Below are 26,593 nucleotides of genomic sequence, written 5' to 3'. Positions count from 1 at the left end.
ATGAAAAACTGAACCACTAAGATCAAGTGTTCCTAGAGACAAGAACCAGATAAAAACAAAGGCATGCTTATACACCAACAGTAAGCACTCAGAAAATAAACTGTTTAAAAAGACACCACACACAATACAAAGGAAAACTGTAAAGCACCTAGGAATGTATCTAACAAAAGCAGCAAAACGTTTATGAGAACGTATGGTAGATGTGACTAAAGACATAACAAGTGACCAAAGAGAGAGGCAAAGCATGCTGACGAGTGTGAAGACTCAAGATCATAAAAATGTCAGATTCCCCTTAAATAGCTTAAGAACTCAAGTAGATTCTAATAAAAATTACCATGCACCTGGACAACCTGATCCTAAAACTTACAGCAAAGTAGAGCTGGGGCACCTGGGTGGCTTAGTCAGTTGAGCATCTGACTCTTGATTTTGGCTCAGGTCATGATCTCAGACTCCTGGGATAGAGCCCTGCATCAGGCTGCATGCTCAGTGCGGAATCTGCGTGGTATTCTCTCTCTCCTTCTCCCTCTCCCTCTGCCCCACCCCACAATCATGCATGCGCATGATTGTTCAAATAAATTTATTAAATATTTTTTAAAAAGAAAAAGTAGAGCCAAGAATAGCCAAGACAACTTTAAAGAAGGGAGGCTAGTTTACTAGACAAAGTCTTTTTAAAAAGCTATCATAATAAAAGGCAGTGGAATGATACAGAGGGGGAAGTAAAAATACAATAGAACAGATTCAAAAGCTCATGCGCACATGGAAACTGGAAGGATGACAGATGTAGCAAAGCAGACAGTTGCAAAAGCATGGAATATGTAATGAATGTTGCTGGAACCAGTGGCCTTCCAGATAGAAAAGAGTTAAATTAGGTCATTACCTCAGATCATTCACAAATAAAAATACAAAAAAAATCCCAAATGGACTTTTTGAAAAGCAAAAGTTTAAAACATTTTTATAAGAGTTCTTCAGGACTTCAGGTAGGAGACAAATTTCTTCTACAAATCACACATGAAAAGAATACATCACAAAGGATAAGACCTGCTAAATTGAACTCCATTAAAATGGATATTTCTGAATGACAAAGGACACCATACCAAAAGTTCAAAAATAAGACAAAAGCATCTATTTGGATATAAACAAAGAATTAGTACCCTGAATACTAAAGCACTATGCTAAATTAATTAGGCAAAGACAACTTAACAGAATAATGGCAAAGGGATATCCATTCCATAGGCAATTCACAGAAAAGAAGACCTGAACACACATGTAAAAAATTCTGTACCTTGCCAGTAATTAGGGAAATGTCATTTTAAAAGTAAGATACCACTTCAAACTTACCTGACGGCCAAAAATGAAACATTTAATAATCCCAAATGTTAGCAATAAGATCTGTGTCAATAAACGTTTATGGCTTGCCCAACAACCACCCCCTCTTTGTTATATACAACGTGCCCAGCTGAAAATACATGTCCCAGCCTCCTGTGTAGAGAAGGGCAGCCAACAAGATGTCAACACAATTGGCTGATGATTCCAGAACAGACTTTTTGGTTCTTCCCTCTTCTCTTCCTCTGTGTGGACATTGCAGTTGAACTCTACGAGCCAACTTGGACCACAGGACAACCTTAACGATGTAAACCACAAACTCAGTAAACCACTAATAGCTTTCAGTACTGACACCTGAATACAATTCCTGGTATGGAAATCCTCATTTTTACTGGTAGGAACAGAAGTTAGTACAACTACTGTGAAGAGGAAATTGACAATATAAAGTTGAAAACAATTCATATCATTTAACCTAGCAATTGTATTTCCAGGTATAGGCTATACAGAATCTGTAACCTACGCTGCCAAGGAGAAATGCAAAAGGAGGTCATTTTTACATTTTATAACTGCAAAAAATTAGAAACAACCTATATTAGTATTATTAAAGAAACATTAAAAAAGATATATTTAATTAGAGAATACTACAAAGCGGTTAAGATAAATTAACCAAATCAGGGGCGCCTGGCCAGCTCACTTGGTAGAGCAAACAACTCTTGATCTCCAGGTCATGTGTGTGTTCACTGGGCATACAGCCTACTTTAAAAAATCAATAAATAAAATAAAATAAAATAAAATAAAATAATAAATTAACCAAACCTATATACTAAAGATCTATTTTATATGGATGAATCTTGAAATTTCTGCTGAATAAAAAATGCTATGGGGGACACATACAGGATAATTTCATTTACGTAAACTTTAAGAATATAGAAAGCAATACTATGCATTACTTGGGAAAGATACATATATGGAAAGCCTAAATGAAGAAGTTGAAGGAAATATTAACTTCAAGGTAGTGTTAAATCTGTAAAGTGAAAGGGGGATTAGGACGAGGTCTTCCACTATACAACTTAAAGACAGATAAAGAGTAAATATGCCAAAGTGCTCATCTGAGGTGCTGGGTACACTCTGATTCCCCTAGAAGTTTCTGTATGCTTGAAATACTTCACAATTTAAAAAAAGCAAGAGCTACCTTAAGAAACTAGAAAAAGATGAGCAAATTAAACCAAAAGATGCAGAAAACAGGAAGAGTGATCAGAATGAAAAAATTTTTTAACAGAAAAACAATATAGAAAAGTAATACAACTGAAAGCTGGCTCACTGAAAGACTGATAAAAAACTGATAAATCTCTAGCCAGATCCATCAGGAAAAAATAGAAAAGATGCAAATTACCCATTAAATTGCCAATTACTTTGACAATTTAGATGAAAGGGACAAATTTCTTCGGAGAAACAAACTACCAAATTTCACTCCAGAAGAAACATAACTTGAATAGAACTCTTTGAAAGAAACTGAATTTGTAGTTAAAAATCCTCCCACACAAAGGGCGCCTGGGTGGCTCAGATGGTTAAGCGTCTGCGTTCGGCTCAGGTCAAGACCCCAGGGTCCTGGGATCGAGTCCCCCATCGGGCTCCCTGCTCCTTGGGAGCCTGCTTCTCCCTCTGCCTCTCTCTCTCTCTCTCTCTGTCCCTACTGAATAGATAAATAAAGTGTTTAAAAAAAAAATCCTCCCACAAAGCAAACTCCAAATTCAAACGGCTTCATTGGGGAATTCTACCAAACATTTACAGAAGAAATAATACCAATTCTATATAAAGTCTCCCAGAAAGAGCCAAAACAACTTTAAAAGGAATCAGGTTTAAAAACCAGTACAACCTGATCTTAAGACTAGCTAAAGGAATCAAGACAGTGTGGAATTGGTATAAATACAGAACAAACAGATCAGTGGAAAAGACTAGACAGTCCAGAAATAGACCTACACACATGGGAAAAACTGACTTCTGACAAAAGTGCAAAGGATACCCACATGCAAAAAAAGCAAACATCAATCCATACCTTCCACCATATAAAAATTAACTCCAAACGGATGATAAATATAAATGTGATATCTAAAACTATAAAACTGCTATAAGAAAACATAATAGAAAATCTGAGTGACTTTGAGTTAAGCAAAGATTCCTTTGCTACAACACCAAAAACACAATATATTTTTTAAAAAACACAAAAAACTAACAAATTGGCCTACAACAGCATTAGGAACCTTCACTTTCCAAAAAAAAAAAAAAAAATGCTGTTAAGAGTATAATGGATAAGCCATAGGTGGGGCAGCAAATATTTACAATCATGTATCTGATAATAAACCTATATCCAGAGTAGATTTTTTTAAAAATTCCCAAGGGGCGCCTGGGTGGCTCGGTCAGGAAGTGTCTGACTCTTGGTTTCGGCTCAGGCCATGATCTCAGGGTTGTGAGATCAAGCCCCAAGTCGGGCTCCAGGCTGAGCACAGTCTGCTTGGGACTCTCTCTCCCTCTCCCTCCACCCCTTCCCCCTGTGCACGCACGCTCTCTCTCTCTCTCTCTCAAGTAAATAAATAAATCTTTAAAAACTAAATAAACATAAAAACTCCCAAAACTGAAGAAGAAACAAAAAAAAGTTTTTTTAAAAAATGGACAAAAGTTGGAAAAGGAACTTCATCAGAGAAGACATATGGTTAGTAAACAAGCACATGAAAAGCTTTCAACATCACTAACCATTAAAGAAACACAAATTTAGGGGTGCCTGGGTGGCTCAGTTGGATAAGTAGCCAACTCTTGATTTGGACTCAGGTCATGATCTCAGGATCCTGGGATCGAGCCCCTTGTAGGGCTCCACACTGAGTGGGAATCTGCTTCTCTCCCTCTCCCTCTACCCACCCCCCCCCCCCCCTCCTTCCATTGCACGAGTGCACACGCTCACTCTCTCTCAGATAAATCAATCTTGGGGCACCTGGGTGGCTCAGTTAAGTGTCTGCCTTCAGCTCAGGTCGTGATCCCAGCGTCCTGGGGCCAGCAGGGAGTCTGCTTCTCCCTCTGCCCCTCCCCCTGCTTGTGCTCTCTCTCTCAAATAAATAAAATCTTTTAAAAATAAATAATCTTAAAAAAGAAGAGGGGCACCTGGATGGCCAAGTCAGTTAAGTGCTGCCTTCCATTCAGGTCATGATCCCAGGGTCCTAGGATGGAGCCCCATGTCAGGCTCCCTGCTCAGCAGGGAGTGTGCCGCCCCCCTCCCCATATCCCCACTCATGCATGTGCACTCTCTCTCAAATAAATAAAATCTTTTAAAAAAAATAGAATAAATTTTTAAAAATTTAAAAATAAAAAAAAAGAAAAGAAACAAATTTAACACAAATGAAATTCCAGTCTACACCAATTACAATGGCTAAAAATTAAAAGACCATCCCAAGGGCGCCTGGGTGGCTCAGTCATTAAGTGTCTGCCTTCGGCTCAGGTCGTGATCCCAGGGTCCTGGGATCGAGCCCCACGTCGGGCTCCCTGCTCAGTGGGGAGTCTGCTTCTCCCTCTCCCCATCCCCCTGCTTGTGTTCCCTCTCTCACTGTGTCTCTCTCTGTCAAATAAATAAATAAAATCTTAAAAAAAAAATAAAAATAAAAATAAAAAGACCATCCCAAGTGTTGGGAAAGATGTGGAAGAAAGAGAAGTCTCCTACATTACTGGTGAAGTTTGAAAATAGTACAACTACTTTGGAAAACAGTTTTAAACAGTTAAACATTCACCTACCACATGATCCAGCCATTCCACTCCCAGGTTTTTACCCGAGGGAAGGGAGAGCACACATCCGCTCACAGACTTGTACACAAACACTCATAGCGGCATTATTTGTAACAGACAGAAACCAGAGAAATCCAGAAGTCCCTCAGCGGGTGAAGGAGTAAACCAAGTAGAGTGTAACCCACCATGGGATACGACTACTTCCACTACTCAGCAATATAATTGAACTGTTGACACGCACAACAGGACTTGCAAACAATTATGCAGAGTAAGGAAGACAAAACATACATACTGTATGATTCTATTTACACGAAATTCTAGAAAACATACATTCATGTCTAGCAGCAGAAGAGAAGTGTGTATGACCCACAGGCACAAGGAAATGTGTGGGTGATGGAAATGTGCACCATCTTGATTACGGTGATAATTCCACATGTGCAAACACTTGTTCACACATATGAAACTGTTCCCTTTAAATATGTGCATTTTATCATCTGTTGATTTTACCTCCATAAGGCTGTGCAAGGGGGAAGGAAAGGAAAGAACCTGAGCAGTAGCAGGGATAGAAAGGGAGGAGGACATTAAATTCAGCTAATATCAATGCCTTTTATATAATCCAATGACCTTCTATAACCACAAGTTACTCAGAATAGTATTTCCCTCACTAGAATTTCTCCAACCTCAAAAGATACTTAAGTAAGGGCTTCCATGCTTTTAAGTTCTGAAAATGTATATATTAAAGGACATTTTTCATGTGATTCTAGGTTTCAGCATTGATAAGATAAACGGAAGGTGAGGACCTTGATGCAAGCTATAGGCTAGAAGTTATGTTTATTATTCAGTACTGTCAAGCTCTTTGTTTTCCCATCTACAAGGTCTGAAAAGGAGTTTAGAAATCTGTGCAATTAGGGGTCATAGAATTCTTCTACATCAAATCCAAGTTGTACTTTGGGCTTTTTATCTGAGTTCAGTTCCATTCAGAAAGAAGTATAAAGGGTTGGAGACAATGGCAAAAAAATAAGTTTCCAGCTTCAGTATTAAATATTATTCAGTCACTGCTCTGAGCAAAGCTATGGGACCTGCAGAGGCTCAATTATTACCCAACAGCAAGATTAATCTCTACAGAGAAGCTGCCAGAAGAAGAAAACTAACATCTCACAAGCTCCTTGATTGATGGCTGACTGAACCAGACCACAAACTGATGTCTTATGGGCATACAAATTATAAAATGAAATGTTCTGGAGGGTTCCTCACAGTGACGGGAATTAAAGGCCATTTGTCTTACAGCAGTGGTTAGGTAAGAAGTCCAGACTGCATATGTTCACTTCTACTCTTTCCTTTCATAAACCCAGAACGGTGGGTCTATTATTAGAACTGAAGGTCATGTCACCCAAAAGATCCTTTTAAAAGTGATCAAACTCAAAAGAAAAATGTTTCTCTAAACGCTTATTAAATCTGTTTAACATTTTAACCCTTGTAACCATAGGAAACACACTCTGCCTATGCATTCTTTAAAGGTGAGCTTTTTGCTTCTAAACTTCATTTTTTTTTAAAGATTTTATTTATTTATTTGACAGAGAGACGAGGGAACACAAGCAGGGGGAGTGGGAGAGGGAGAAGCAGGCTTCCCTCGGAGCAGGGAGCCCGATGCGGGGCTCGATCCCAGGACCCTGGGATCATGACCTGAGCCGAAGACAGACGCTAAACTGAGCCACCCAGGTGCCCCAAACTTCATTTTTTTAATTCAGAAAGTACCTATTACTTCTTGGGGTGGGTCGGGGGAGGGGGAGTTCATGTTCAGCCTCTCTGGGCATTTTGTGACTTTATACAGCTTAACTGTACAGTTCCTCAGCCTTCATCTGATCATACTCAAAAACTGCAGCAATGTTAAAAAGTAGATTATTTTTTTTAATGAAGCTGAAAGTTCCTCATCCCTGGACCACTTGTTCTATAACAGAAAGAACAGTGAGATTTTTGTCCCCAAAGTCCCATCTCTGCCACGTAATGGCTATGTGACTCCCATTAAACCTCGGCCTCCTCTCTGGAGAAGGGGATAATGCCCCCGAACGTCCTGAGACTGTTACAAAGAGAATATGCGTGAAAACTATAGAACATTCGACAGATGTTTGTGCTTACGGCTGCATATCTCAACTCCCTTCAACCCCCCTGAGATATTAACACTGAATTTTACCCAGCTTCTCCTAAGAAACAATGAGGACACTGTTCAGATACTATTCCAAGCTTTCTGTGTTGTTTCCAATACTCTGCAATCCTGGGTATCACTTACTGTGCCTTCTTTTCATAAAATCAGACTTCTACCCTGTGTAGGCTGGGGTAATACACCTAAACGCTGCTTAAAGGGATGATTAAACAATGAACATGAGAACTAGGTTGGCGTCCCCAAGCTCTATGGAGGTGAAATACAGTTAGATAGAGCCAGTAGGAGCCTCGAGGGGCAGGGACCAGAGCACTGGAAAAGGTGACTGTGGAATCCAGTTAGGAGAGAAACTCTAGCACAATCCCCTGCTCTGCAGAAGATCTGAAGAGTAACACGGCCAGAGGATTTAGTGATTATAAAGACTAAATTCGGGGCGCCTGGGTGGCTCAGTCATTGGGCGTCTGCCTTCGGCTCAGGTCATGATCCCAGGGTCCCGGGATCGAGCCCCGCACTGGGCTCCCTGCTCCGCGGGAAGCCTGATTCTCCCTCTCCCACTCCCCCTGCTTGTGTTCCCTCTCTCGCTGTGTCTCTTCCTGTCAAATAAATAAAATCTTAAAAAAAAAAAAAAAAAAAGACTAAATTCATGGTTTGGGGGAAGAAGGGAGACTCTTGTGCAACATGAAGAAAGTTCCAGATCTGTGATCTTACAAACAGCACATTCCAGAATACAGGTATGGCCCTGAATACATGACTGCGTACTGTTGCAAGGTACTACCGGTGTATCTGGGCACAAAAACGATGATTTGAGTCATAAAAAGTACCAGGACAGAAGTAGAAAGAAACTACAGGAGTCTAGAATTAACAGTGATTAATTAGTGACTCAGCAAAGCAATGGACGCTTCCACCTACTAGCGCTACCTATTAGGAGCACAGAAAAACAAATAAATAAAAACGTAGGGACTGAGTGGGGGAATTAATTGACTAACCTCAAAGGTCGTCTCCAATGACAAGACTTCATATATTTCTAGTCAGTGTGACAGTCAGTCCTGTCTTACAACCCAGTATTTTTTAAGTTAGTAACTACAACAAAACCCCCAAAGCTACATACATACTTTGTGATCCTGTCCCAAAAAGAAGGGAGGGGGGGTTCTCACTAGCTCATAAGGACCCCACCAGCACAATCCTGACATTTTCAGAGTGAGAATGGTATTTTATAAAGAGTATTAAAAGCGCTTCGGGGTTCATCCAGCTGAAGTCCTCCTCACCTAAGTATCACAAGTGTGTGAGGACTGTCCTGACACCATAAAGTGTCTCATTCAGGCCCAGCTCCAGCTCTACCCGCCGCCCTAACTCCCTTCCCTGCTTCAGGCAGTGGGATAATGGGAAATGAGGATGTGGGTTTGACAGCTGGAGGCAGAAGTGATGAGCTACGTCAGCACACAGAATAACCAGAGGCCAAAAGAAGACACATGATCCCGAGACCATGCAGTCTCTACTGGATAGATCTGGATAACAAAATTAGCTAAGAGAATGTCTACCGTACTTGTGAAGTTCCTCATGGGCTGTACTGAGGGCGAGTAAATGCTTACCTTAAATGCAGATACAGCTGATGATACAAATAAATAAAAGTTTTTAAAAGGGGGTTGGGGGCAACACTGAGGGAGTTCAAAGCCGAGAGAGAGAGAGCTCAACCTACGGCAAAGCGTTAACATTCAGAAGTCAGCTGATCTGTCGGGGTCTTAAAGAACAGAAACTACAAGTGAAGAAAGGAAATGTGGGATTCACAAATGACAGCCATAAATATATATTTGAAAAGTATGAGATTCACCCCTTAACTAAGGAGCAATGAGTGCCAGAAATGAATGTGTAGATTTTCACAGCCTATATACTAAAATATTGAGAAATCAGCTTATTGCTCATGTATGACAATTAGCTGAAGATCAGAATCTAAGCCTGCCATCCTCTTATTTATTCCAATGAGGTATTTATTCGTCAGCTAAAACCCCAAATTGTTTATTCCTACCTCTCTGAAGAGTGCACCATAAAACTGAACAATGTATGGGCAATCACTACTCCGCATTACTACATCCAAATCCATAAGAAGTTGTTTTTGTTCTTTTTCATCCACTGTTGACCGAATTCTCTGGAAAAGAATGACAAAAGATGTCACAAAAACATAAAACAACTTTAGAAACCTGAGAAAAACCACTACCACGACAAGACTAAAAATTTCTAAGCAAACGTCATAAATACTAACCAGACATAAAAATTATCATCTTCCTTAGACTTTACAAGAACAATTTTTATCACAGAAAAACAAAACAGCACTTAGGATTTTTTTTTTTTTTAAACAAAATAGCACTTAGGAATTCTTTAAAGGACACAGGGCTTTTTAACCACAAGCATCCACAGATGACGTTGGAAGTTATGTAACAAAGTGAAAATTAACCCTCACATGCAAATATAAAGAAAAGCGTCAGGAGCTATACTTTAAACAGTTTTCATGTGCATAATCAGCTTCACAGATAGCTTTATTGTATGGAATCTAGGTATTCAATGCAAGAACAGCCCTCCTCGCTCCCTGGCAACCTTACCCCCAGCATCCTCATTCGTTAGAGATGGAAAATGATCCAGAACAGGTCACAGTGGGAATCAGTGTAGGTGCAGCACACAGACAGCGTTCCCGGCCTCCCCAAATCCTATGCTGCAATTTCCCCCCTTCACCACATTTTCTATACGCTGAGAACAAAAAGTTCTACCTGACTCTCCACCCCATGGGCCAGAATGGAGGGCAGTAGGAACATGTGGAAGAAAACCTACAGATGAGGGAGGGCTCCTTGCCTGTTCCTACACTGATGAGGCCCTCTTCTTTGTACACGGCAGACCTGCGGTATATCCCTAACCCACCTGTACAATTTCTCTGCACACTTCTAAAAGACTGCCGCGAAAAACCAGTACCCCCACCGCCCACTGCCCACCCGGGAACAGCAGGGTACACAGGAGACGTTCAGAGGGACAGTTCCCGCTGCACGAGAGAGAGATAGGAAAGAATCAAGGTCAGAAAACGTAAAACATGAATAATGAAGTTATAGTTTCACATCGAAGCATGCAAACAACTTTTTTCTCATAAAAAAAGTCCACAATGTCACAGCGCACCACTGTGTACAACACATAGTACATACTTACAAGGCACGTTAGTATATCAAAAACTACACAAGGTGGCATTTTGTCTTCCAAAGACTGCAAAGTATCTGTTCTCAATGTTCTTGAAAGGGATGAAGGCAGACAATTAAATTCTGGAGCCCATTTTACAGAAGAGAAACCAGAGGCACAGAGAGATACAAAAGATGTATTCCACATAACATGACGATAAGCAGTTGCAGAAGGAATAGAAGCAGGTTCGTGCATTTTCCTCTCTCCCCACTAAATGAGGAATTCCATATATTCCAAATACAAACACATTTAATTTTGCTATTTAAAATTTATAGCCTGCTAGCTACAGCACTTCAATAAATTTCAAATAAAATTTACTGACTAGCATCCGTCTTTGTATACACTGATTTATTTAAGACTTTTACACTGAAAATCACTACCCAGATAAACAAGAAATGGTAAATACATAAGAAGAACAAAAAATAACGACAAAATAAGACTGATACTTCTAAAATTAAGAAAAATTGCCTCCTTTCTCTCATTTCTATATTTTCATAGTTTGGAGATTAATGAGCTATCTTTTAAATCAACATCAGGATAATGTTTGCTCAAAAAGTGTATTTTTAAAAAGTCAAAATAGGGCGCCTGGGTGGCTCAGTTGGTTAAGCGACTGCCTTCGGCTCAGGTCATGATCCCGGAGTCCCGGGATCGAGTCCCACATCGGGCTCCCTGCTCAGCGAGGAGCCTGCTTCTCCCTCTGACCCTCCCCCCTCTCATGTACTCTCTCTCCCTCTCTCTCATTCTCGCTCTCTCAAATAAATAAATAAATCTTAAAAAAAAAAAAAAAAGTCAAAATAGCCCAGAGATGTAATTTGTTATTAGTTCAAAATCATGACATCAATAATTTTGGTAAACATTTTAATTACATTTATTCCTGTTTTTAAAACAATAACACTAAAAGGATAGCTGTGAAAATACTAGTTTGGGAAGGCAATTTTTTAATAAAAACTTAACAACCTCATATATCTACATTTAAAAGACAGAGAGCTGGTAACTAGAGACAAATGGGGAAGAAAAAGGAAATGATACTCTGGGGAAAATTTCCACCAACCAAAGAATTCTCACTATTAAAAGGTTTAAAAATATTTTTTTTCTATTTTCACTTGTACGGCTATATGGGCAAGTATAAATACACTAACTCATACTCACAGGACACTATTATAAAAGATGTCCTCTTTCCTAATTTGTTTCCCCAAATGGGTTATACGGTTTTCTAAATTTCCATTTGCACAAATGCTTGTATTTCAACTACTGGAAAGCATATTACAGCCAAAACCTCGATCGTTATCATCAATAACTGACTCTTGAGGACAACTTCTACACATACTGCAGCAGCTACAGAAAGGATGCATGCTACTGCATGGACTGGAGGCCTGACTGAAGTCCCAGCACGGGACCGGTATCTAATTCTCAATCCTGGACCGGATTAGCGTGCCCCAGAATGGAGAGAGTTCCTGGCACAGCTCAAACCTTTGAGCTCATCAGCACAGCAGTAAAATCTATTCATCTGTAAACTATTCTTTAATGCCACCCCAGTAGTACAAAACAGAACACAGGGCTGCTGGATGGCCTACTGGTCTACCAGGAAATGGACTCCGCTCTTGGACTCTGGTCAACGGATCACCATCTCTTCGTGCTCTCTGAACATCTGGTCCGAGGGACAGGGAGCAGGTAGAGGAGTAGCTGCTGGTATGGCATTAGAATTGTTTGGGGCTGAGCAAGTGACCAAACTCTTCATTACACAGAAGTTTTAGGATTATACTGCAACACGTATTATATGTGAGCATGTAATAAAATAAACTAATTCAAAAGGACTAAAGGACTCAGAAAGGGGATTAACCACAAGCACATGCCTACAACAGTGGTCACTTCAAATTAGTTATTTTAACTCAATTAATTCAATAAATGTTCAAGTTTTAGAATACTTAACAGTCATCAATGACTCAAATGAAAGAATTCTTTTTTTTTTTTTTTTTTTTAAAAGATTTTATTTATTTATTTGACAGAGAAAGACACAGCGAGAGAGGGAACACAAGCAGGGGGAGTGGGAGAGGGAGAAGCAGACTCCCCGCCGAGCAGGGAGCCCGATGCGGGACTCGATCCAGGGACTCCAGGATCATGACCTGAGCCGAAGGCAGTCGCTTAACCAACTGAGCCACCCAGGCGCCCTCAAATGAAAGAATTCTTAATAGTAAGAGTCACGACCGGGAACGCTTCTCTAATGGAACAAAACAATGTGTATGGATAAGATTTTTATCACTGGAAATAAGTACAGCCAGGACTTTCTAATATTAAAGGAGAATAATCACCCAAATTGGAACACATGAACAAGAACAAACTTCCCTTCCCTTTATGAAACTGTCCTTGGGAGCTCCCCTCTCCTTGCTAGATGAGATCCTGCCTGATTCATGAATCGTTTCATAAAAGCCAATTAGATCTTCAAATTAAGGAGGGAGAAAAAAGCTTTCCTTAATAGAGGGAGGAGAATGGAAAATGGAAGCCCAAAGGTGACACCAATTATACATAAAAATCTCTCGTAATTAGAATGTTCAGAAAGCAAATGTATTGATAAATGTCTTGAATCACAGAAAACTTTTATTTATATCATAAATTTAAAAGTTAAATAAGACTGATGTTTATTTGAGTTCGGAAAACCTTTTTATTTTTCCTCGTAAAGAATGGGGTTGAAAAGCTCACACAAGACCACAAAATATTTAAGAAAATCATCTCAAGAACCTTAAGGGTTTTTTTGTTTTGTTTTTTAAAAGATTTTATTTATTTGACAGAGAGAGACACAGCGAGAGAGGGAACACAAGTAGGGGGAGTGGGAGAGGGAGAAGCAGGCTCTTCGCCAAGCAGGGAGCCCGATGCGGGGCTCGATCCCAGGACCCTGGGATCATGACCTGAGCCGAAGGCAGTCGCTTAATGACTGAGCCACCCAGGCACTCCAAACCTTAAGTTTTTTTTAAAAGTTTCATTTTCAACCAAATATCAGAACTCATTAAAATCACTAATTTTTTCACTATGGGACTACTGAGCTCTTTTACTTGTCATATTTCACTAACCTAGCTCCAGTTATTACATGCTCTTGGGACAAATTATACTTTTTTTTTTTTTTTAAGATTTTATTTATTTTTTTGACAGAGACACAGAGAGAGAGAGGGAACACAAGCAGGGGGAGTGGGAGAGGGAGAAGCAGGCTTTCCGCTGAGCGGGGAGCCCGATGTGGGGCTCGATCCCAGGACCCTGGGATCATGACCTGAGCCAAAGGCAGACGCTTAACGACTGAGCCACCCAAGCGCCGCACAAATTATACTTTTTGAAAATCAATCCACATAGCTTTTCCAATAATAAAGTATTTTCAAATTATCACAAGATTTACTTTATTTGGAACAAAATATAGAGAAAACCCTTCAAACCAAAACAAGAATTACTACCCTACATTAGAAGCTGTTCTCCACAGTGAAGAAATCGATATTCTTGAAGCTAAAAAAAAATTTTTTAATTGTCGTCCAAATTTTTATTCAAGGTTGTTTTATACTCCAAACAAAAGCAGGTAAATGCCAATAAAAACAGCATGTAGCTACAGATCAGCAACATCAAAATGACTCCAATGAAGTCTTTCAGGGACACAGAAAAAGGACAAACTGAATACCCAGTCCTCTGTTTTTATGACTTTTGGAGTTATACATGGTTCTTATCCAATTAAAAATTAGCCCAAGGGCGCCTGGGTGGCTCCGTAGGTTAAGCGTCCGACTCTTGGTTTCAGCTCAGGTCATGACCTCAGGGGCGTGAGATGGAGCCCTGTGTCAGGCTCCGCACAGGGTGTGGAACCTGCCTAAGACTCTCTTCTCCCTCTCCCTCTGCCACCCCTCCTCCCACTTGCTCTCCATCTCTCTCTCAAAAAAATTTTAAAATTTTGAAAATTAAAAAAATTTAAAAGTCCACAGAGCTTCACTTTTCTAAGACAGCCCATCCAATTCATGCCATTGGCTGCAGCAGCCACAAACTCAGATACTAGGAATTCCATACAGATTAAGCTGCAGTGATAGAAAGCTGACAGGTTCCATGGGACAAGCTAAAGAATTTACGTTAGAAATTGTCCTCTTGCCCTGTCCTACCTCGTGCACAAAACACAACAATGTCCACTCTGAGAACAGTCCAAATCATGCAGACAGAAATACCAAGAACTGGTTGAAAGGTTGCTTTCCTTCTCTCTGCGCAACGTGGCATCTGGAAGTCATTGGTAAATTTAAATGTTGGCAGCTTATAGTTGGCCTTCATTTGGAATGCCTCGATGTTTAACAATTTAAATTTAAAGCATAAATACTCCTTTACTGATACTGAACAACTATTTAAATGTGGCGTAGTTCCAGATGGCCTCTAAATATACCGGGACATTCACGCTGAGATGATTCTTGCACATTATCTCTAAACCCAGCCAACCCAACCTCCCCCACGCAATTTGTTGGTACCTATCAGGGATGATTGGGTGGGGATAAAACTAACATAAGTAAGAAGAACTTTCCAGTAGATTAAGACCCATTGTTCTAATGGAAAAGGACTGTGGGAATTATTAAAACTACATTCACTGAAGGACTAGGAGGGAGAAGCAAATGAGATGGATGGAAACAGGCAGTAGACACTCTCAAAGAAACCATTCATTCATTGTTTGTTTCTCTTCCTTTCCTAAATGGATTTTCAGGGGTCAGAAGAAACATGGAGAAGGAATAAAAGGAAAGAGTGTCATGATGACCCAATCGCTGTTATGAGATAAGGCCAGGACCGCCCAACTCTGGCAAAGAGAAAAGGAAGAAAGGTTGACAACACAATGGCTAAGGGACAAGCTGTAGAGGAAGCAAAGTAAGATAGGCCCACAGGGTAGGTCCTCAGAAGCAGATCACCCAGGAACATTTTTCTAGTTGCTAACTAAATACCCAGCTGCTAGTGGTGCACACCACTCACTCTGACTCAGAGTTAACCCTTACATCTCCATGTCAGAGTTCTCAAAGATATCTCAGTTGCTAGAGAGGCCAGGTATACACCAAAGCTCTAGGGCTTGCCTTGCAATGACCCAGTCTGTGTCTGTCCAGGTCCTGGTGTGAGAACTTCTGACCCTCACCAAAAATCCAGAGTTCTTCCTACCAACTCAAGGTATAAGGAAAGGTCAGACAGGTGACAAGCTCTATCTCTTGGACAATGTGGGTGTGGGGAAGGCCCTCTGGGTTACCTGATCCCATTCCTGCTCAGAAAAGGGGAAAGAGCTTCATCATATGCTCGAAAAACTCAGAATAAGGCAAAACTGATGGCAAGTCATAGATGCTCTTGATTAAAAACAGCAGCTCCACAATGTGTGTGACAGATGTTAGTTCCTAGGATCAGATCATTCCAGGCAAAAAAGATACAAGTCATCTGCAAACAGATCAGGAATCAAGAACTGAGGAGTCCAGGAAGGAACTTTAGAAAGGCAGACTTGAAAACAGCAACACACTCAAAGAAACATACAAAATATCTACTTATTCTGATATTCTTGTTTGGATTTTATTTTGAAATGGAGAAAATATATGGGGGGATGAGATGTGGGGAAAACAGGAGAAATGGGATAATTAATGTGGAAGGGCATGACTGCTAGTCCCAGTAGATAAAGTGTCTAAATTCTCACAAATTCATGTCAGGTTTGTGTGGGGCTCAGCTGAAGGTCCAGAGGGCAGTATAACAAGGTCGTAAGAGTAAGGTCGGTGACTCATAGCCCTGCTACACACGTTCATCTTCAGCTACTTGGAGTACTCAAAGTGAAAAGAGATGTGGGTTTGCCGATGAGAAATTAGGGCATGGATACGACGAGACTCAGCAAGGTGATAGGTTCAATCACCGTACAGGAAATCAGTGGATGGCTTCAAAGACTATCTAGGCATTGATTAAGACAATTTGACATCAGATAAAATGATGCCAGCTATTACGATTTTGACACTTAGCATGGCAAAGTGTCATTTTCAACTTGCCACCAACCCAAATCGGAGCACCAGAAGATATATACTCTTCGGCAAAGCAGTGTGGGATCTGCAATCACTGGCAGTAGCTAAAACTCATCTCCATGATCGTGGCTCATTCCTACCCGTAAGCACCCATCATCAACAAAGGTTACCAAAACATTAGGACTCCATGTTTCAAGTAATTGCCAAATGTCTTGCCAGAGTGGTATGATAGCTAGGACAACACTCCCAGGACAAGAATGAAACCAAAAGCTCCCTGGGTTGACCTTTTGTACCAAGCGGACGTTGATAAATATCACCCATGCAGAAATCCTCGAACTGGTACATGAGCAAACAGATCACGTGGGATCTTAGGTGGAACACCTCTCCACAGCAACTATATCATTTAAAATCAAAAGGTGAGGGGGTGCCTGGGTGGCTCAGTTGGTTAAGTGTCCAACTCTTGATTTCGGCTCAGGTCACGGTCTCAGGGTCGTGGGATCGAGCCCCACCTCAAGCTCCACGCTCAGCGGGGAGTCTGAGATTCTCTCTTTCCCTCTCCCTCTGCCCCTCCCTCCTCTAAAATAAATAAATCTCTAAAAAAAAAATCAAATCAAAACATGAAAAGAACAAGGATTATCTTAATTGAAACAGTTGTGATAATATTTTGAAAATGGGTCCTGTTCCTGGAATCTACAAACCCAACACTGCCAAGCCAGGAGTGCACTCTGTTCCTTAAGCATCCCTTGCTAAAAAACCCTCCTAAGGTTAATATCTGTGAATAAGATATGAAGGGGAGTCTACTGCCAGTCAGTAGCTGACTTCAGGCCAACATGAATCAGTGATGTGGGGGACAGGAGAGCAAGGATCACACTCAGATCCCTAAGTGCCCCAGTGGATCCTTACAAATATGCTGTCTTCCCAGCAGAAACATCCAGAAGTCAGTTCTAACACAAAGTTGGAAAACCCCAGAAACCTCTGCAGCACCTCAGTGTGCTATGACCCCTTCCTCTGGGCTGCAGGAAATCTCAGGCATTCTTACGTTCCTAAGTTCAAACAAAGATTCCATATCCCACAGAGGCAGGAAGACTTACCCCTGCTACACAGGTTCATCCTTAGCTGCTAGAGCCTTCTAAATAGATCACATACAAAAATGTCCACTGTCTCTGCCTCACCATGCCATCACTAATGAGGTCAAAGCAGAGAGCAACATTAGCCAAAACAGTTTTAAAAAGCCAAGTATTTGGAATGCTGATCACAGATGCAAAACTGGCTTTCATGCCAAAGAGTAACAAATAACAAGGGTCTGTTAAATCAATTGTTTTAAATGAAAACATGTTTCCACTAAGGCAGGAAGAAAGAATACTAATTCTTAATCGCAAAATCACCCAAGTCTTTAGAATCAATTTAATGAACTCTCAATTGTATCTTAATCAAATTAATTAATTAACAATAATACCTCCTATTCTCCTCACTGAGGATATTGACGCCCAATTAATTCCTAGTTCTACATAGGCTCTGTTACCCATCACCCGAGAATTTGGGAGACCAGTTCCAAAAATATATGGGGTATTTACTACATCATGGGCAGAGCTGCCCTGAGGGCAAAGTTGATGGGACAAGCTGGGTATGTCTTGATTAAGGATGGTATCATCTTCCTCTTTACTAATTACATCATCCACATACTAAGGGCACAATCTTAGCACTAACATTTTGCAAGGGCCTAAAGATCATAAATAACAGATCATTACTTCAGTACCCATGACACTAAAGTGAGATACGAGAGGAAATCTGATGTATAACCAATTTTGGAGGCATGGCCATAAGACCACAACAACAAAAATGACAGAAAATGTGGAGAAGGTGTATCAAATATGGGGTTAGATGATCCTCATTTAGAGTGAAGTGTGGTAAGGTTTTTCTCCAAATTACTACATCGGCTGAGATACAGATCCCAGAGCTTTCCTCAGAGTTCATGTCCCAAGAGATTCCAATATGGGCAGGTGGGGTGTTCCCATCTCCTATCCCTTACATTGGCCAAAAAAGTGCTATTTTGTCTATATTATTTATTAGGGTCTATATACAATTCTGTTAAAGAAGCCATGGTGTGAAAACCCCTAGGAGCAAAAGAAACGTGTATATGAGGAGTACCAACCCCGACTACACAAGGGACCTGAGTTCAAAACCAAGGCTGATAGAAGGACAGCCCTGCTGTGTCCTTTGGATCTGCCCACTCCTGGAAGGACTCCACTTAACACTTTTCATCTGCAACACCGCAATATTCAAGCAACCTTAAGAAGCATCCAATAGTATGGTTTCACACCATGGCTTCTTTCGGTTCCACCAACCACGGATTTCTTAATTAAGCCACATGATCTAGCCAATCAAATAAGAGTGGAAGGTGCTGGAATCAAGCCTCAACTCAAAACCAGACAGCCATGACTCCCGCACCCCACAAGTGATCTGGAATATTAAACACTAGCACTGTGGCCTTCTAAAACTCAATGAGATCGCCTAACAAAGCATTCTATACCCTCGGAAAGGAGCTTTTCCAATTTAAGGCCACTCCTGTCAACTATCATTCTAGTGCTTTCAGAACAGTATGCAAGACCAATGTTTAAGGACTAAAATGAACCTCGTGCAAGAAGGCTCACAGTTCCCACCAGAATTATTCAGTAATGGAACTTCTGGTAGAAATGGCAAGGGGTCTGTCTGCTGTGGCAGGGAAAACGCGCAACCGTCCTTCACCGACCCCTGCGTTCCAACACATGCAGCACTGTCCGCATCAAGGAGGCCTCCCTACTGAGCAGATGGAAGCCCCACACTGCTCAGGCAAGGGCGGAGCTGCGGGCTGCTGATATGGGCAGGCGGAGGGCTCTAGTGCTTCCCACCAGGCAGGAGGGTTGACCTAGGTCTCAACTCCCAAAGGACACAGAAGGCAAGATCCAAATACCCACGGAGAGGCAGGAATGCAGGAATCGAGATCAAGTTACCAGCCTAGGATCGGTCAGGAGGACTCAAATCAATGCAACAGAAGAGTTGCAAGAGTAGAGAAAACACCGAGGGTTGAAGGAATAAGACCAATTAGGCCCATGAGCAAGAAAGGGAAAACACCCGAAACCCTTCACATCGCTAACTCAGGCTGACCTAAGCACCTAACTTCAAACAGCCAGGCCATCTCCCTGATTAACACAGATGACTTCTCAAGTAGAAGACTGGAAGCTCATCCGTAAATATCAACCGTGACAACCTCAACATGACACCTTCCCACCCGCACCTACCTGCCCACCATCCATTCCACTGGCCCGTGACGTGACAGCTTCTCTCCAGGGTCACCCCTCTAAGTAACAATCCCACTGCCTTCGATCTTTAGGGGCATCGAGATCATCCCCTTAGATTCCCTCTCATCTGCATTCTTTTCTACTCGCCCTGCCGACAAGCCCACAGACAGACACGAGCAGACCTTCAAGAGTCAATCCGGACACGGTCTGTTAGAAAACAACAGGGAAGGTGGTAGTCTAGCGTGGGTGCAGGGTTTATGCTGTAGGCAGGGTCAGGTGAAGGACATGCTGTCAGGTCCTGAAGGCTCATTCCTCCCTCTGCAGGAACCTGTGTCCGTCTTACTGCTCCGGTCCAGCCCAAGGGCCTGAGCTAGGGCCTGCAGCCACTCTTCCTAACACTTTACTCCTGCGGCCCCAGATTTGTTCTGACGTGCAAATCATCTGTGGACCTGACTCTGCTGGGTCTTTCTCCCAGATCCCAATTTCTCTGACCCTGGCCCAGAAACGAAATCATCATTCAGTGGTTATTCCACTGTCATGCAAAATGGGACCTTAAATAAACGTTATTTGCAGAGGATGCTGAGCGAAGCCTAATGTTCCCAACCAGAGTCAAAGGTCGTCCACCCTGAGCTTCAGAAGATGCTACGGCAGGAATGGCTTTGCCCTCCACAGCCCCATGACTCAGTCATTCAAGCAGTTAGACAAACCAGTCATAACACTCCCTCCCACACGCAGAAGAGTTAAGACCTTTCTCCCCAGGTGTGTGCAATTAAAACTGAAGGTTCAAAATTTTCCCCGTCTTAGGGCCTAATGCAGAACCTCACTGGCAGCTTGAAGAACTGTCCTCGGGCCAAAGGTCATGAAATTGTTTTAAGTACACCTCTTACATATGCTGTGTGTTATCTTGCTGAATCTGATTTATTAGATCTTAACTGGTTTTTAAATTACGTCTTGGAGATCACTGTTTCTGGTAACTAACAAATCATCTTTTCAAGCATTTCTTCTACGTGGCAAAATAAACTTGGGGGGAAAGGGCTCCCTCAAAAGTAAAAATGAGGAAGAAAAAGAATAATAAAAATCAGGCTAATGCCACAGTTCACTTTTGTACAGACACTGCAAGTAAACGTTAAGGATAATGTACTTCCAAGATAAGCTTAATATCTAATCAAGTAATCCTTCCCTGTTAAAGCGCATATTAAAACACGAGTGTAGAGGCACTCCAAATGCGTTTCCCATTTTACCAACAACAATGGAAAACTCACAGGAGTGTGAACCACTGCCTCCCACTCTTTTAAATCTCTATAGTCCTTATCTCAAAGCGAAACACGGCGGGTGCTTAGTCATCAAACTGTCTACATGGAAAATGTCAAACAGAACTCCTTAACCACACACTGCCCCTGTGTGTGTACTTATCATTCTGATTCGTGGGCCTACATGATAAAGGAACAAACTCTCTCAGGTGTGACAAAAGGCTAAGCTTTTTCAGAGAGACCAACGAGATACACATTTAAAAACCGTAGGGGCGCCTGGGTGATTCAGTCGGTTAAACGTCTGCCTTTGGCTCGGGTCATGATCCCAGGGTCTTGGGATCGATCCCCACATTGGGCTCCCTTTTCAGTGGGGAGCCTTCCTCTCCCTCTCCCTCTGCCCTTCCCTGCTGCTTATGCTCTCTCTCCTTCTCAAATAATCTTTAAAATAAATAAATAAATAAAAATAGTAGATGTCATCTATCAATCATCAAATTGGTATCAAACTTTAATGTATATTAAGGAAGAAACCCTCTTCAGGTATTATATGATGTCATGGACTCCAATGCTATGCCCCACCGACATGTTGGTGGATATGTCCTATCACCACCCTCCCCATGCTAAACTAACATGCTTGCTCAAGAAGTCAAGGTGATAAACAAAGGTTGACAGTATCAATGGGTAGGTACAGATGTGACAGTTATCAGTCTGTAGGTCCCATGTCCACCTCAGAAGTACTTTTTAAGAGCTGGGATTTTAAAGGCATTCCAACAGGGCTCTCAAAATGAGTTCAAATTATAAGTGGCAGACAGCAATTCCCTATATTCACTCTTAAATTCCTTCAAAACTCGAGTAAGCATTACACAGTTCCAAATGTTATCAAATTAAGAAAAATTTTTTTCAAGTCACAATGAAGTCCCCCCCTTCCTTATCTTAAAAACCTACTGACCATGGCTCAAGTCTATCCAGATTACTAAAACAGATTATGATGTTGATCAACAGAGTAAAGCAGAGAGCACAGACTGAAAAAAGCAGTACATAATTATTTAAAAGTTCTTTCCCTAGTATCTGGAAAAAAGTTTAGAACTTTAGTTACATAGGCTAACTCTCCCTTAAGACCTAGCCAAGGAAAAGCAGACGTCACGTGCAGACAGTACATAGGAGCAATACAACACTCATCCAAAAAAATCTAAATAAAGTAACTTTCCACTTACACTGCAGTGGCATAAAATAAAAATAGAGAAATCATTCCACACTGCAAGAGAAACACTTTTTTATTTCAACAGATAATCCAGAGCAGAGGCCTTAGCCTCTGCTTCCTTAGAGGTCCACCAGTTCTGTGCAAAATCTTGTCTATGTATGCGTCATCCTAAGAAAAAGTCTATGGGTGTCAGCACATTGCAAAACAACTATGACCAAAAACAAGGTTAAGAACCCGTAAGGAGAATCATAAAATTTTTCCCCCATCATTAATTTCTTACTAGTTTCATATGACCCAGCAAACAGAAATGCTCAACAATGAAGGAGGCAAAAAGAGTCAGAGTAACATTTTGCTCACAATAAAGTTCAGCACAGATAACATTTCATATTAATGTGATACAAATCCCCTCCCAAAAGTCAATTACGAAACTGAGGCTCCTCCCCTACCCCTAGGTCACTGTGACAAACTCTCCAAATAGGGCACTGACGGGAAGCTGATTAGCTCACACTGTCTATAGACCCATTCTCAATTGTGTAGAGGCATTACTGATTCCCCTAAGGACTTTAAGTTGATAAGGGAATGGATATATCTCATTTGTCCTTTTCCTTCTTAAACTGCCGCCCCCGCCATTGTCGATTCTCCCGTAACATCTTACACACTACAAACATCTGTTCAACATCTAAACAAACAGGTGAACACATTACAACTCCATGGGCCCACAGGCGTCGGGTGGAGACCAATCAGTTCATAACAGGTACCCACATCAGCCTGCCAGGTACAGTCTACGGGCCAGTCTCCATTTCTTGGCCATTCTTGACTTTTTTTTTTTTTTTTAAACGAACATATTAAGTGGCATGGCACTCACAGTAAGGACAGAAGGTGACAGCATTATCACAAGGTAGGCATTTCGATACAACTTTCAAACCGGGGCACAGGGCAGTACTGAGTGGAGATGACATACACAAACAGGAGCCGAGCCGGTCAGGACCGAGTAAGGTTGAGGTTAGTGGCAACAGCATGTGCGTGGTTTCCGGGAAACCTTCAGTAAGACTGCTGTTAGCCCTAGCCCCGCACCTTGCCCAACCCAGTGCACTGCCTCTTCTTCCAGCTCCCCGCCGGGCTCAGGGCAGCACTGCCCTGCTCCCAGGGGTGCAGCCGCCCGGCCCGAACTCACCTTGGCACTGGAAGGGCCTGAAGTTTAAAACACGTTAATGCATCACGGCAAAGGGGCGGTGAACATGCGTGCGTCACACTCGGGGTCCAGAGCAATAGCAACAAGACAACCTCTGTACAAAACGCCCCCAAAGGATTTGGAGAAACAGTTTTACAAACATCCATGTTTGCCACACACGCAAGAACAGAACAACAGGGGTATCACTGCACCAAGAATTGCACCTAATGGAGGAAAGCGCCAAAAAGAATGATGGGCTTCACCTACTTTAACTGCCATTATTTGCCCACTTGGTTTGTGGACCATTTTGTTGACAGAACCATAAGCTCCTCGTCCAATTTCTCCAAGGTCTTTCAAGTCCTCCGCAGTGAAATCCCAGTGTTGCTCAGGGGAGATCTTCAGTTTTCCTGACGATTCAATGCTGTGTGTTCTCAGTCTCTCTCTGTTAAAATATTGGGAAGCAATTTTTCCACATTTTAAATAGGTTTTGACTTTTTTCTTATAGCTAGCACTGATGAATGCGTGGGAAAATCTGCTTTTCAAGTTGCTAACACAGTCTGACCTCCAGGTTTTTGGAGTTTTTTGTTTACGTCGTCTTGGTTTTTTACACACTGAACTCATTAAGAAAGGCCTAAACTTAGGGAGTCAATAAACACAGCTTTAATGAGATTCAGAAAACCAAGTTTCCAGTTATCAAAGAAAGTAATTTGTAGACCAGTTTTCATTTCCAAATACAAGCTCTTTTTCAAACTTTGCAAAACTGCGTTATCAAGTGCAGAATCCCAGGAGCTATGAACCTCATTTCCAAAAAGTTCTTATCCTGCCTTACCCGACATTAATGACCCCAGGCCCTCCATCCTTAATACAGCTGCTCCTGAACTCTCCTGCACATTAGAATTACGTGGTGAGATTCTTAAAATCCAGGTGCCCAGGTATCATCTCATAGCAATTAAATCAGAGTATCTGGGAACAGGAGTCAAAAAAACAGTATTTTTAAAGATCCCCAGGCAATTTTGGCAAAGTCTGGGAAATAGCACCTTACCATACTGCCCTGTTCCTGCTAATGCCACACTGCGGTAGGGAGACAGTTAAATGTATGGCAGCTGGATCTAGGAGAAAAACTGTCATGTACCAATCAAAACTGAACCCGTCAGCCTAGACATAGCGATGAGGTGAAAAACAAATGCTTCGTGGACAAAAATCTCGTTAACAGATTTTCATTAAATTAAATTCCAACCTGGAGATCAAAGCATTAACTTGTAACCATGCTTTGTAAAAAAGCAAATCCAATGAAAAATGTAAAAACAATCTCATTCCTCTCTCCTCCCGCCCCCCAGACACCAATGTGTAGAAATGAACTGTACCTAACTAAAGAGTGCAAGATACATAGAGAAAAAGATTCCACTGACGATCATCTACATTTTTGTCAATTTCATATTAAATAGACTCTTTAAAATCTGATCCGGCAATACAAGTAAGAAAAATTTACATGCTTGGTTATTTATTTTTCTTCTTCCGAAATTTAGAAATGTTTTCTCAGGCTAGCAGAACTGTTTTTTGTAGCTATTTTTAAGGTTCTCAAAATATTCAGAATTTTAAAATCATTTCCCCAGAATTATCGTATATACTAGTATTAATAATAACCATGATTCAGGGTTATAGTTCAAAGACTTAATACACTTTGTCTAAATAACCACGTAGTGAACCAGCATTCCAAATGACAGATTCCCAGATCATAGTAAGTCATAATACCAGCTTTTTTTCACACAAGTTCTTTTCTGTTTACAACATACTTCCACCAGTCGAGCCTAGTGACTAATTTTCTGAGCAATCTTTTTCATGACGTAGAAATATCCTAACACAAAGGAGTTCATTTGCAATAATTATTGTTCTATGATCACTGGCATGTAAACACCATCTCTGTGGCTCAGTTTAATCACTCGTAAAATATACAGCACCGGCCAATCGCTGAGGGTAGCTGAAAAAAAGTTAGTTTAAGTTACGTGCAAATTAGAAGCAACATTTTGGGGCGCCTGGGTGGCTCAATCAGTTAAGCGTCTACCTTTGGCTCAGGTCATGATCCCAGGGTCCCTGCATGGGGTTCCCTGCTCAGCGGCGAGTCGGCTTCTCCCTCTGCCCCTCCCCCCACTCATCCTGGCGCGTGTGCTCTCTCTCAAATAAATAAATAAAATCTTTAAAAAAAAATTGGAAGCAACATTTTTACATTATTCACTAATTCACGGGATGTGGCAGACAGGCTCTAAGGTGCTCCCCATGAACTGCACTTCCCTGGGGTTCACAGCACTGTGTAAGCACCTCTCTCGGAGTGGGGAGAAGACCTGCACCCGCAACTTGCTTCTAACCAACAGAATATGGCAAAGGATGTCGCTCTCATGAATACATTGTGTTTGATAGCATCTGCTGCCAGCACTCCTGAGACATGGAGTATTTCACTATTATATAAGCCACAGAATAACAACAGTTATGATATTAACTGTTACTGTATGATCAATTTTTAGAAATATGGAGTATCTCTACTAATAGCTTGGCTTACTGTAGTCTACTGTGTAATTTCTGGATGAGGTCCTTTTATTTTTTCAAGTGAACAGGTTGACGGCTAAGGGACGAGAGTTACCTTTTTGGGCTGATGCAAATGTTCAAAAACTGAGTAAGCTGACAGACGCACAACTCTGAATATAGGAAAAGCAGCTGAATTGTAGAGTCTAAGGGGTAAACCATATGACACATGAATTATATCTCAATACTGCTAAAACAAAAGATGAACAGCAGAATGTGGCTATTCCCGAGTCCAGCTTCTCATTTAACAGAAAAAGTTGTGAAAACCACAGAAGAACATGCTATGGGTATGCCATCATGAAGGCATGTTCATGGAGTCCCCGCTCATATCAGGCTGGCAATCTTTCCTGTGAAACTGAGTCCAAACTCACAGTTCTTGCTTTAAGAGCTAGTCCAGCCCTGATGGCTTCCAAAGAAGGACGGGACAGAGACACAGCACCGTGGTGGCCGCACCTAGAAGCCTGACCTGACCCCTCACCATTACGCTAGAGCAGTCAGTCACTGAGGCAACTGTACTGAGTGTCCAAAACCTTGGCTGCAATTTTTTATCTTGGGGCGAATGTGTCAAACGGGATTTAAGTTCTACTTCTACTAGACAGGATCAAACCCCCCCAGATTTCATTATTAATTTCTTACCTGAAAATCAGTTCAGCTCAACTCCACAAACCTGTTAAGTTGGCTC

The 26,593-nt window shown here is 41.5% G+C and overlaps 1 protein-coding gene across 2 annotated transcripts in view; it reads right to left on the bottom strand.

Annotated features, from left to right (window-relative positions):
• MAP2K4 (mitogen-activated protein kinase kinase 4) overlaps positions 1-26,593 on the bottom strand; it is a 136,593-nt gene that overhangs the window by 47,139 nt on the left and 62,861 nt on the right. For both annotated transcript variants that reach the window (XM_044921394.1, XM_021694559.1), the window contains 2 exons: positions 23,602-23,776; positions 9,273-9,392 (listed from right to left, as the gene is read on the bottom strand). In XM_044921394.1, the coding sequence (XP_044777329.1) occupies positions 9,273-9,392; positions 23,602-23,776 (295 nt within the window). The remainder of the gene's footprint in view (positions 1-9,272; positions 9,393-23,601; positions 23,777-26,593) is intronic.

Source organism: Neomonachus schauinslandi, chromosome 15, assembly GCF_002201575.2.
Source record: "Neomonachus schauinslandi chromosome 15, ASM220157v2, whole genome shotgun sequence".
NCBI classification, from domain to species: domain Eukaryota; kingdom Metazoa; phylum Chordata; class Mammalia; order Carnivora; family Phocidae; genus Neomonachus; species Neomonachus schauinslandi.
Note: the sequence above shows the minus strand (reverse complement) of the source record. Positions and strands in the feature narration are given on the sequence as shown.